Source organism: Ctenopharyngodon idella, chromosome 4 (genome assembly GCF_019924925.1).
Source record: "Ctenopharyngodon idella isolate HZGC_01 chromosome 4, HZGC01, whole genome shotgun sequence".
Classification (NCBI taxonomy): Eukaryota; Metazoa; Chordata; class Actinopteri; order Cypriniformes; family Xenocyprididae; genus Ctenopharyngodon; species Ctenopharyngodon idella.
In genome coordinates, this window is record NC_067223.1 from 20,857,444 (window position 1) to 20,870,836 (window position 13,393).

The following is a 13,393-nucleotide window of genomic DNA, read 5'->3' on the forward strand; positions in this document are numbered from 1 at the left end:
ACTGCCTTGAGATCATTTACAAGCTCCTCCCGTGTAGTTCTGGGCTGATCCCTCACCTTTCTCATCATTTTTACCCCATGAGGCGAGATCTTGCATGGAGCTCCAAACCGAGGGCGATTGATGGTTATTTTGTATTTCTTCCACTTTCGAATAATCACACCAACAGTTGTCTTCTTCCAAGCTTCTTGCTGATGGTCTTGTAGCCCATTCCAGCCTTGTGCAGGTCTACAATCTTGTCCCTGATGTCCTTTGACAGTCATTCATCCGTTGTCCAAATGACCTCCGCTTTAACAAATTTGAGTATTGAGGGTTTTGAACATGCCAATTATCAAATGATGCTATATCATCTTACTATGCTCAGGTGGTTGTAGGGGGTTTCTTTACTGATCTCTATTAGCCTATGTGTTAGCATTTGTTAAAGCCACACATAATGGGCATTCTAATTGGATATGTTTGAGCTTTTTGGCTCAGGCACACATAAGCCGCTTTTCCACCATCGGGCCGAACGGTTCTTATTGCGTAACCGTTCTATTCCGTGCCGATCCGGGCCAGCTGGTACGGTTGCGGTTTCATTTTCCACTGTGGGGCTGATAACGGCCGCTCTTTGAATGTAATACAAAAGCGTCAGTCATTTTATTATTAATTTGTTTATGTCACTCAAATAGAGTGCTTAGCCAGCTACAGAGAAACTGGTAGCCACGCAACAGATAAGTGACCAATCCTGAGTAGCAACGTCACTTCACGGATTCTACCAGCACGATTCAGCACGGTTAGACTGCCGTGCCGTACCAGGCTCAAGTGGAAACACAACTGGAACCGTTCCTTACCATTCTAAGAACCGTTCGGCTGGACGGTGGAAAAGCGGCTATAGTCATAGGCCAATAGAGTTAAGCCATTCAGCAAAGCAGGCCCATCGTCAACTTGCCTCCTGCCATACACTTGGCTTGCTTTGTTCAAATTTCATGTCACCTGCTCTCTTACTTGCTCACAGCAGCATGTCGTGTATGTTTTAGCAGTAGCAAGTCCAGCGTAGCAGATCTATTCTGCCAAGAACAAACATATCAACATCGTAGTACCCATTACCATGCCAAACACAGTGAGAGTTGTCATGACAGAAATACAAAGTTCTGTCATGAAACTCTAGATGGCACAGGCTAATAGGTCCTTTAACTCAACCTGCTCGTAATCACATCATTATCTATAGGACACGGATGATTGTTTCCTGCTGTATCAGTAGCCAATGAGCTTGTGTGCTCAAACTTCAAAATACTTTGGTAGCATTGCCTTAGCAGTGCAGCGTGCTTCAGAAACCCTCCTCCTTCCCCAGCTTCACCTGTATAGATCTGCTACGGTAATTCATGTACACTATATTGTACAGCAGCATGTCTTGCTCATGGCAGCGTGTCGTGTATGTATTGGTAGTAACAAGTCCCGTACTTGCTCTGCAGCAGTAGCAATAACCTACAGCAGCAGTAGCAATAACCTACAGCAGCAGTGTAGCAGATCTATTCCGCCATGACCAAACATATCAACATATTCATACCCATTACCATGCCAAACACTCCGGAAGTTGTCATGACAGAAATCTATTAGGCAGTATATTTGCGAAAGTGCTTTTCTTCCTGTTTTCTTAAAAAAAAAAAAGTTGCATCATAAATGACGCAAGCGTGCTCCGGCCCAGAGCAAAGTGCAATGTGAGGTACAAGGGCATGGTACAAGAAAGCCGTGCCTAGTGTGAATACACCCTTAATGTCTGTTGCTTTGTGCAATTTAAACTGCGGTTAACTTTTATTTGTCTTTTTTGCCTTAGACCTGATGGTGCTGGAAGAGGAGAGTCAAGATCTGAATGACATGAAAGAGAAAGATCTGAATGAGAAACATGATTTCATAACTGAAGAAAAATCTTTTAATTTCTCACAAACTGAAAAGACTTCCACACAAAAAGCTCAAAATACAGAAACTAGCAGTGATTTCATCTGCAAACAGTGTGGAAAGAGTTTCTGTCAGCATAAAAACCTTGAAGTCCACATGGGAGTTCACACAGGAAAGAAGCCTTACACCTGCCAACAGTGTGGAAAAAGTTTCAACCAAAAAGGACACCTTACAGACCACATGAGAATTCACACAGGAGAGAAGCCTTTTACCTGCCAACAATGTGGAAAAAGTTTTAAACGTAAAGACCACCTTAAAGGCCACATGAATGTTCATACTGGAGAGAGCCATTTTACCTGCAAACAATGTGGAAAAAGTTTCAAACGAAAAGGACACCTTAAAGTCCACATGAGCGTTCACACTGGAGAGAAGCCTAACACCTGTCCTCAGTGTGGAAAAACTTTCAAACGAAAAGGACACCTTAAAGACCATATGAGAATTCACACAGGAGAGCTCCCTTTCACCTGCCAACAATGTGGAAAAAGTTTCAAAATAAAAGGAACCCTTAAAGACCACATGAGAATTCACACAGGAGAGAAACGCTACACGTGCCCTCAGTGTGGAAAGAGTTTTGGTCACAAAGGACAATTTAAAGCCCACATAAGAATTCACACAGGAGAGAAACCCTACATATGCCCTCAATGTGGAAAGAGTTTCAACCAACCAGGAACCCTTAACATGCACATGAGAATTCACACTGGAGATAATCCGTTCATATGTGATCAATGTGGAAAGAGTTTTAGATATAAAGGAACCTTTAAGTACCACATGAGTCTTCACTAATGAGAGAACGGTTTTATATGTCATCATTGTGGAATGAGTTACAGAAAAACCTTGGGTTCATGTAATAACTTAAACCGGAGAGAAGCCTTTTCATGTGCCATCAATGGAAAGATTTACAGAAACAAAGCAAACCTTGATGTTCACATAAGAGTTTTTGTTATAGAGAGGTCTTGTACCAGCCCTGATATACTCACTGCAAAGTTCTTTTCCAGTCTTCGCTTAGTAGCAGCGGACTTAATTGAACATCCCGAGTGTTGCATTTAAATGAATATGTAAATATGTGTTGTGCTTTTTCCTTTCGGTAACAAAATAAATGCGGTGGGAAAAGTGCAGTTGTGAAAGCTTCAGATCATAGTGATGTGGATGTTTGCACCAGATCTGCAGCTCAGCTCCCCAGTCACGTCACATACACAATTATACAGATTGCTTTAAATCAAGCAGCTTTATAGTATTAAACATTAAAAAAAACAGAGATAGTGTCACTTATAATAAAATTATAACTTCAATTTCTACTATAGAGCAGCCCTCATTAAAGAAGATGGAGCCCCAGAGCACACCTACCTATTACATAATCACCATAGACCAATAGTAGTTCGACCTGCCAACATTTAGGGTGCGTTCACACTTGTCATATTTGGTTCAATTAAAACGAAACCTGGTGCGATTGCTCTGTTAGTGCGGTTCATTTGAGCATATGTGAACGCTGCCATCCGAACCCTGGCACGCACCAAACAAGCGGACCGAGACCGCTGAAAAGATGGGTCTCGGTCCACTTCCAAACGAACTCTGGTGCGGTTGAATGATATATGAACGCAAAACGGGCCAAAGACATTTAAATGATATAAAAACAGGAAGATGAGACCCTAAAAAGGACAGAATCCTCACGCATATCGGTTTTCTCTCGTTATAGTCATGAGTTTGCCCGTCACAGGCAGCAGATCGTTTGTGTGTGTGACGAATGGATTCCCGCCACTGTTTTGACTCCTTTACACATTTTATAAGCTCTTCACGAGTTCCCAGCTGGCCAAAAATACCATCGTATGCAGACTACGCACACACAACGAGCGCATTTACCTCAGCACACAGCATTGTTTTGGATGTTCGGTAAGTTCCGTCTCAAATTAGGCAATACGTCATAAAATACGACCAATCAGGTTGTGAACGTATCCCTATGCCTTTAGGTTCGGTATCTTTTGGTTCGGTGATAAAAATGCCAATCTGAACGCTAATTGGACCAGGACTAAATGTTTTTTTTTTCTTTTTTGGTCCGGACCAAATGAACCAAACGAACCGAACTACAAGTGTGAACGCACCGGTTCACTTCCGCGATTTGGTACATTTGCGTTCATATCAGATGCGAACCGTACCCCAGACCACCCTTTTTAAGCGGACTCGGGTACGGTTTGTGGGTGCACACCCGAGTTTAGAAGACAGTGTTCACATCATCCAAATGTAATTGAACCTGGGTGCGCACCAAAAGTGCTAATGTTAAAGCACCCTAAATGGCATATAAATCAAAACTAACGTTACTGAATGAAACCCAGGAAGAGCTATAGGACTGTGAAGCTTTAGGGGTCTTGATGGACCTGCTGATACCGATTTTTGCCGATTTAGATTTTCTTTCTAAGCACTATAATTGACAGTACATACAAACAAAAATCTACTTTTCTTCAATGAAAATTTTTTTTTTCATAAACAAGTCAGTAATAAAATAAGAACAAACAAATTGCAAACAACAGCACAAATAAATGCAATAGTATAAAGAGAGATATGCTATAGTGTTCAGGTAAGAAATACTATAGAAATGGAAGTAATCAAATGTAAAATAACACTGGATAGTCTTCCTTGTAAAAATTAAATACAGATTAATGCTTACAATTTACAAAAGTTATTCAGTCAAGAGCAGAGAAAGCACATATCAACATTCTCCTCTAAAAGTGATCGGGCAGACCAAACCGTAAGTCATAGAGATCTGAAACTTTAAGGGCTGGTAATACTCATACCGCCTACAATGTCACCAAGGCTCGTCCCGATCGGCCTGACGGGGGTGCTACAGCAGTGAAAAGTATGAAATCCCTAATAACTCTTAAACCGTTAGGCGTAGGCTCAAGTGTGTTATATCATTGGAATCCTTGGCTCAAGATGGACAAATTTTCCATATTTTGTCCTCATATTTGATCTTGTGCTGGTGAAATTTTCGGGTATTTTTTTGAAAAAACTACTTCATGAACTAATCCTAGGTTTTTGGCCCCATCGGAACCAAACAAGTGCAACAAGATTCTCGGGGGCCAGTTGTTCAAAAGTAATCTGATGGGATTTCAGCTATCGGATTGGATCAAATCTTGAAAATGGGTTCTTGAAAAGGAAAAAAGCATTCTGAAATCAGATTAGATCACAAAATCCAATCTTGGTTTTGATCTGGATAAAATCATCAGTTTGTGTTGTTCAAAACTTTTTAGTAAGATTGGGATACATTTGATCCAGAAAATCTGGATTATACTGATCCCATCAGAAGGGTGGATATCAGGAACAAAAATGTAATAAAACTGGTCAAAAATACAACATTTTTATCATGTAATTGGTATACATGTAATCAATATACATACACACTTTTTTTTAATTTTTTTATTTTGCTCTTGATTAGTTTAACTGTTAAAATACTAAATCAGAAATAGGCATTAGGCTACATATTTAGCCTTTTAGTAACCTGCTGTAAAGTAAAAAGAGATTTTGGGGCCATAAAATAATCCCCAAACAGCTGTAATTATCAAACAAATTTTTTTTAATTTTTTTTTATCACTGTTTGTAAACTACATTGGCACAATCATTAGCGATGGACCAGTCAAAAGTTCATTGCGAGTAAACGCTACGCTGAACTTTTGAGAGAATTTAAACAACTCCTAGTTGTTAATATAATACTACAGTATCTCGAAGGTAATTCCCTGAATTCCTGAATACTTACAATACAGTCCAATACTTCCCTGAAGTATGGTGACGGCGCCCCGTCAAGAAGCTACTATCACTACCTCAATCACACTTTAGCTGTTAATTTTGTTGTCTTTGAGAACATGGGCAGTGATGAAATAAAAGAAATGCTTACATCCTTTACATGCCTTGTTTATGCTTTATACTTGTGACATGAGCTCTTTGTATTCACCTGTAAGGACAGGCTCCTAAAATACATATAAAACTACAATGTTTCATTTTCAGTCAGACTTAATGACTGCAGCGAGACACAGTACGATCTCAATAAAGAATCCAGCTGAAGATTCAGAGTCTCCTGGTCTTCACATCTGTGTTTGCTACAGGTGTAACTGGATATTGTAGGGATTTTGTTCTCAGATCTTTAATTTCACTATTAATATACTTCTATGCCTGGTTTCACAGACAAGGCTTAAGCTAGTCCCAGACTAAAATGCATGTTTGAACTGAAAGCAACTTGTGCTGACATATCTGAAAATTTAAGGCTTTAATCTAGTGAATCATATTCCTTTATACAGAGAAGGGAAATCAATTGTATTAAATCCCCCATTAATGTAATATCCTTTACAGTTATGCACTTTAACCAAATAAAGTTGAAATTTGATTTGATTCATTGCCCCAATATTCTGTGGAGAAATTTAGATGGAATAAATAGATAATTCTAATAGTTAGATCTCTCTGCAATCACATATTTAATTTTAATTTTTAAAGTTTAAAATATTCTAAAGTTCTTTACAATGCTTTGTAATATGAAGACCAAGAATTTTGACTTTATCCTTGACTGAGAATATCAGTGCTTTGAAGATTATTGAACTGAGAGCAGTTCACACTTGCTTACATTTAGATATAAGCCAGAAGCTCTTGAAAAACGGTATGGTATTGATAGCTTTTAGAATCTCTGATTCATCCCATAAATCAACATTTGAATTTATTTTCTGTATGTAGACTTATATTAGTTTAAGCATGCAGACAGGACTTTTATTTTGGTGTGGCTGTGTGACGTCAAAAAACTGCGCCGTGCTCCTGATGCATCCAATATGATTCAACTGAAGAAAGGTTTGTGTTCGTATTTATTTAAAGTGTTTAAATTAATGCAACCATTTCAGACAGTTTATAGACAACTGTGATATTATTATTATTATTGAATGTAGCACTGTAATGTATATAATAACAAGAATGAACGTTGTTTTTGTTAGTAAAGCTTATTCACACATGAGTAACTGAAAAGGCTCTCATTCTCAGTCAATTGAACCAAATGTAAACAAACATGTGAAACTAATATAAAATAACAACAAACAAGCTGCTGATGTTTATCTGTGTAATCTATTAAATGTAACAGAATATTTTATAATAAAAAACAATAGTGTTTGTATAATTAATGTTCTTTTATTGATTTGTAATTCTAGTTTTCTAATGTTTTTAGTCTAATCAGATAATTTAAGTTCATTAACTCTGACTCTGACTCTCTTCCCAGTGTGCTCAACTACTGAACTAGAGCTGATTGAGACACACCCAGAGATTTAGTGTGGATTTATTTTTCTTTGTTATTTATTCTCTTCTTAAAAAGGACAAACACATAAAAACTCCAGGTGAAGCGACTGAGATCCATATGACACACTTTTATAAAGATGCCGTTTATTAAAGAGGAGAATGAAGACATGAAGATTGAAGAAACATTCAGTGTGAAACAAGAAGAAACTGAGGAACAAACAGGTCAGTTTCATTCTCAAAGCTGAACTCAGTAATTTTATCCTTATTAAAATGTCCAGCTAAACAGAAATGAATGATATTTTTGAATAATGTCATATTAAAGTGGTTTTATTTATTCGGGTCACCTCGTGTGGACAGACATGTTGAGATCACATGACCAGACAAATACTAATGCTGCCTTCAACCTGAGAAGATCCCACTTCCATCCGTTATTATGACACATATTAAATTAGGAAAAATAATACAGAAGTAGCCTTTTACAATTTCTTGTGTGACATTAAACCCAAAAATTAACTTCTGATTGGAAAACAATGAAAACCATTAATTTATATCACTTAATTATACAACAGTATCTAACAAAATCTTTATTTTGCATAAAGGAAAGCATGAAATGTGAGTGATCAGATTTATATTTGTTAGTCAACGAATTCCCCCTGTAGTCAATTATTTTATCCCTTAAAATTCATCTCTGATCACCAAAATGACATATTTAAAAACATTTTCCAGTGAATTTTTTTTCTTCATGCCTTAAAATAGCTTTAATGTAACTCTACACCCTTGCCTTATTTAATATACAAGGATCAATGAATATGCAAATTAGCCCCGCCTCCACTCGCTCACGCCAGCTCAGAGAGTATGAGCTGGCATTCAATTGCAGAGCTGCAAGTTTTGTCCATTGTTACAGTGGCAGTGACAGGATTCCGCCAGTAGCAAATAATTGTTCCTTTTGCTGCTGTAAACTGACAGAAACTGATGTTTTACTATGTCTTTTTGTCCAAAGAGGTGGACTTAAATGTTTTTGCACAAAAAAAGTACACAAAGACAGTAAAATTTGTTAAATACCAATGAATTGACTAAAGTGACATTTTTGAAAGTAAGATATTTCAATAAGTGACTAATAACCTTTTCATTGCCAATCAAAGTGAACTTACTGAACCTAAATATAGGAGCTTGGTAAAATATGCTAATTTAAAGTGGAATGGGGAAAAGACGCAAGGTCTCGAAATGCGTTTTTCTAAAAGTCGAGCTGATTTTAACTTGAGCGCCGCGTTTTTAGAACGCCATGTCATGCACGAAACACTGCAAAAGACATCAGCGCAATGGTTTTGCATGTCCGTCTAACGAAAAACAATGGAAAAGTAGCACATTGGAATTGAAAAACGTGTTGTGTGTGAACAACCCCTTAGAGGTTTTTGCAACGTAACTCTTTAAATATCCAGCCTACACTCTTACCTCAGCAAAGGTAAGACTTTTGGTAAGACTGCTTTGTAGTGTTGTGTAAAACATGACACAGGCAGCCATGTACATAAACACTGCTGTTTTTCTGTAGAACTCTTGGTGCAGTTGAATTATGTTGTCCAAATTTCATTTCTCATCTCTATTAGCCTTCAACGTGTTGTCATTTGTTAAAGCCACACAAAATGCATATTCTAATTGGATATGTTTGAGCTTTTTGGCTCAGGCACACATAGTCATAGGCCACTAGAGTTAAGCCATTCAGCGTGGTACCCCAGGCACACAGTCATAGGCTAATAGAGTTAAGCCATTTGGCAATTAAGGCCCATCGCCAATTTGCCTCCCGCATGTTGGGGGATTTTCTGACCTACAGTACACTTGGTTTGCATTGTTCAAATTTCATGTCAGCTGCTCTGTTGGGGGGTAATTCATGTACACTATATTGTACAGCAGCAGCATCTCTTAATTGCTCACAGCAGTGTGTTGTGTATATTTTAGCAGTAGCAAGTCCTGTACTTGCTCTGCAGCAGCAATAACCTACAGCAGCAGCAGCAATAAAAGCAGCAGCGTAGCTATTCCACTAAGACCAAACACATCAACATTGTCGTACACATTACCGTGCCAAACACTCAGAGAGTTGTCATGACAGAAATACAAAGTTCTGTCATGAAACTCTAGATTTCGCAGGCTAATAGGTCCTCTAATTTAACCTGCTCGTAATCACATCGTTATCTATAGGACACGGATGATTGTTTCTTGCTGTATCAGTAGTCAATGAGCTTGTGTGCTCAAACTTCAAAATACTTTGGTAGCATTGCCTTAGCAGTGCAGCGTGCTTCAGAAACCCTCCTCCTTCCCCAGCTCCACCTGTATAGATCTGCTATGGGTAATTTATGTACACTATATTGTAAAGCAGCAGCAGCATCTCTTACTTGCTTATGGCAGCATGTCATGTAAAAGCAGCAGCATAGCAGATCTATTCCACCATGACCAAACATATTTACATTGTCATACCCATTACCATGCCAAACACTCAGAGAGTTGTCATGGCAGAAATCTATTAGGCAGTCTATTAGCGATAGTGCTTTTCTTCCTGTTTTCTTCAAAACTGAGTGCAGGGGAGTGGGGACAATCACGCCAGGGCACGGTAGAAGGAAACCGTGCCTAGTGTGAATACACCCTTAATGTCTATTGCTTTGTGCCATTTAAACTTGGGTTAACTTTTATTTGTCTTTTTTTTGCCTTAGACCTGATGGTGCTGAAAGAGGAGGATCAAGATCTGAATGACATGAAAGAGAAAGATCTATATGAGAAACAGCATGATTTCATAACTGAAGAAAAATCTTTTAATTCCTCACTGACTGAAAAGACTTCCTCACAAAAAAGAGCTCAAAATACAGAAACTAGCAGTGATTTTATCTGCAAACAGTGTGGAAAGAGTTTCTGTCAGCATAAAAACCTTGAAGTCCACATGAGAGTTCACACGGGAAAGAAGCCTTACACCTGCCAACAGTGTGGAAAAAGTTTCAACCAAAAAGGACACCTTACAGACCACATGAGAGTTCACACTGGAGAAAAACCCTACACATGCCCTCAGTGTGGAAAGAGTTTCAGTTACAAAGGACAATTTAAAGCCCACATAAGAATTCACACTGGAGAGAAACCCTACATATGCCATCATTGTGGAAAGAGTTTCAACCAACCAGGAAGCCTTAACATGCACATGAGAATTCACACTGGAGATAATCGGTTCATATGTGATCAATGTGGAAAGAGTTTTAGATACAAAGAAACCTTAAAGTACCACATGGGCCTTCACTTATGAGAGAATGGTTTTGTCATCAGTGTGAAATGAGTTTCAGAAAAACCTTCATGTAAAAACTTTTACGGGAGAGAAGCCTTTCATGTGCCATCAATGGAAAGATTTACAGAAACAAAGCAAACCTTGATGTTCACATAAGAGTTTTTGTTAAAGAGAGGTCTTGTACCAGCCCTGATATACTCACAACAAAGTTCTTTTCCAGTCTTCGCTTAGTAGCAGCGGACTTAATTGAACATCCCAAGTAGCATTTAAATGAATGTGTAAATATGTGTTGTGCTTTTTCCTTTCGGTAACAAAATAAATGCGAGGAAAAAGTGTAGTTGTGAAATCTTCAGATCATAGTGATGTAGATGTTTGCACCAGATCTGCAGCTCAGCTCCCCAGTCACGTCACATACACAATTACACAGATTGCTTTAAATCAAGCAGCTTTACAGTATTAAACATGAAAAAACAGAGATAGTGTCACTTTCAATAGAATTACAACTTTAATTTCTACTATGAACTATGAAGCAGCCCTCAAGTGGATCAAAAACCTTATTGAAATGTAACATTTATTACATTTCTAGAGGTTTACAAAATAGAGCAATTTCAAAAATCACTTATGTATTGACTGAGGGGAAAAACATTTAAATTTTGCTCAGTGTTATTAAAAAATACAGATATATGATTTTGTGATGTCATTACTCACGGAAATACTCATTTTTACATGTGAACTGCAAGCTTAGTACTTACAAAAAATATAAAATAAATGCAATGGAACATGTAAAGTTTTTCATATTTTTCCTTTTTATTAATAAAATAAAACTTAATAACAGATTATAAAAAGTCCTAAGAACTGTTTTATATGTAAAAATGTCACCAATAAATCCAAAGTATGGTTTGAAAAAAGATAATAATAAACTTATTAATAATATTATTAGAGATAAATAAATAATATTATTAGCGATGCACCAGAACTAAGCTGATACAGATACTTTCATATTTGGTACTCGTTGATACTATACCTGTATTTTCATTGCGTTTGTCATTTTTAAATATACTAGAGAAACCAAAAGAATATTCATAGGTTTAATTTGTTTAGCTAATATGTATTTCCTTCAGTTATTTTCATGCTTAATTATGCCTGATAAATGTATTGTACAAGCTTCTGTTACTTTCACTGTTCATTCTATTGCTCTATCATTATATCTTTCATTTAACTCTTTTCCCGCCATTGACAGACATTTCTGGCTTTCTGTGTTTTCATTGTTATACAGTAGGGGGGGCTATTACGCATCTTCTGAAAGAGTACTGAACCTCCTGATAAAAACACAGGTGAAGAAGAAGCATAGTTCAAGCGCATAGACATTATAATAAACACTAGACCCCCTATTGGCCTCTTTGGACTGTTACGTCAACAAGTCCGCCATATTGTGTGGGGCAAGACTGCTCTGTAAACAAATGCAAGTAAACGGGTGAGCTGCAGTTTTTCTGGATAAAAACAAATTTGTTTACATTTATCAGCCGATTTCAGTGCTTTATAATGTACATGGTGTACAAAAAGATCTAGTTACTTAAAATCTCTGTAGTTAGACATATAAAATATTTAATTTAATAAGAAATAGTCAAAGCTCAGGCTTGTCATGTATTTGGCTGCTTTATTCTTGTATAGAAATTGTGAAAACGCCCATACTGAGATATAATTTAATTTTCACATTAAACGAAATAAAGTTTTCTTATTGTGGAAAAGGCATTTTCTGTCTTTAACCAAAGTCCCTTTAAGACAAGTCATTTCACTCGGCGGCCATCTTTGAAATGCCTCTCGGGCATTCAAGTGCAGCTCCTATCTCTTTGAATGGGGAAACATCAAATTCTCCAAAGCTGTTTGGCCAAGCTTTCGATTCAATTTCATATTTGAAATCACCAATGAAATCTGACAACAACTGTCTCATCAATTTTTTTTTCCAAACGCTCGAATCATGACAAAAAAACTATTTTTTAGGCTGGATCAAGCTAATGCGCATGTGCAGACCTAAATGCGCGTCTCTTGTGCCTCGTTTCGGAGGCGCGCATCTGACTGTTTCTATAGAAACCGGAGCTTCTAACGGCCGCTGCAGTGACGCGATGACTTTACCAGTCGGCGATTGGCTCTTATTTTGAAGGCGGGACTTATTCCGCGTTACACTTTCTCCCATTCAAAACAATACGAGTGGCACGTCTTGTGTTATTCTATAGTCTTTGCTTTAACCCAATTTTAGCTTTTCTTGAAACAAATCATCAAATACACAGGCTGCTTTCTGTATTTTTATAGCACTAAAATGATACAGATATTTATAGATAGATACTCCAAAACATACAACAACAACGATAACTGATGGATCGCTTATGGTAATCCATATATGGTACAACAGTGCAATGCAAATAGTAAATATAAGATAAAGTGAGAATAGTAAATAGTTTGTGTAGTATATAATATTGTCAATAAACAAACAGTATACAGCAAACAAAATAGTAATGAATAGTACAATTCTATAATAGTATAAGTACAATAATATAATAATATATTGATAATAGCATATAGTATAATAATAATACTATAATAATAGCAATAGAATATGTAGTATCATTTACAGAATACAGACAATAATATAACAGCATAACTATAATAGATTGATAATCTCAAGTATTGGTATAATAATAGCAAATACAATGTAATATCAATTGCAAAATAATATAGACAATAATAAAAATAGTAAATTAAATAGTGACTAGTACAATAATAATATAGTATTGGTATAATAATAACAACAAAAGGCTATACATTTTCCATCAATCATCTAAAATCGAGAATCCTTTGAACAGAACTGCTTAGCAGAGCTTTTTTCTTGAGTTGCCACTCTGTTCAGTTTGGCAATGTGGTGCATCCTCAGTTTGTGAAACACAGACA

At 37.1% G+C, this 13,393-nt stretch overlaps 2 protein-coding genes across 6 annotated transcripts in view; both read left to right on the forward strand.

Moving 5' to 3' along the window:
* The window catches only part of LOC127511450 (oocyte zinc finger protein XlCOF6-like), an 832,024-nt gene extending 826,201 nt beyond the window's left edge, over positions 1 to 5,823 (forward strand). The window contains exon 7 of the mRNA XM_051892262.1: positions 1,811 to 5,823. Within this exon, the coding sequence (XP_051748222.1) occupies positions 1,811 to 2,715 (905 nt within the window). The 3' untranslated portion in view covers positions 2,716 to 5,823. The remainder of the gene's footprint in view (positions 1 to 1,810) is intronic.
* Positions 5,824 to 6,598: 775 nt separating this feature from the next.
* The window catches only part of LOC127510639 (gastrula zinc finger protein XlCGF8.2DB-like), a 66,641-nt gene continuing 59,846 nt past the window's right edge, over positions 6,599 to 13,393 (forward strand). The window contains exons 1-3 of one of the 5 annotated variants that reach the window (XR_007929688.1): positions 6,640 to 6,753; positions 7,265 to 7,410; positions 9,891 to 10,593. Coding sequence is in view for 2 of the 5 variants with exons in the window: in XM_051890490.1 (XP_051746450.1) it covers positions 7,326 to 7,410; positions 9,891 to 10,468 (663 nt within the window). In the remaining 3 variants the exon portion in view is untranslated. Of the gene's footprint in view, positions 6,754 to 7,264; positions 7,411 to 9,890; positions 11,135 to 13,393 lie in introns of those variants that run through there. The other 4 variants (XM_051890490.1, XM_051890488.1, XM_051890489.1 and 1 more) reach the window with 4 other exon arrangements.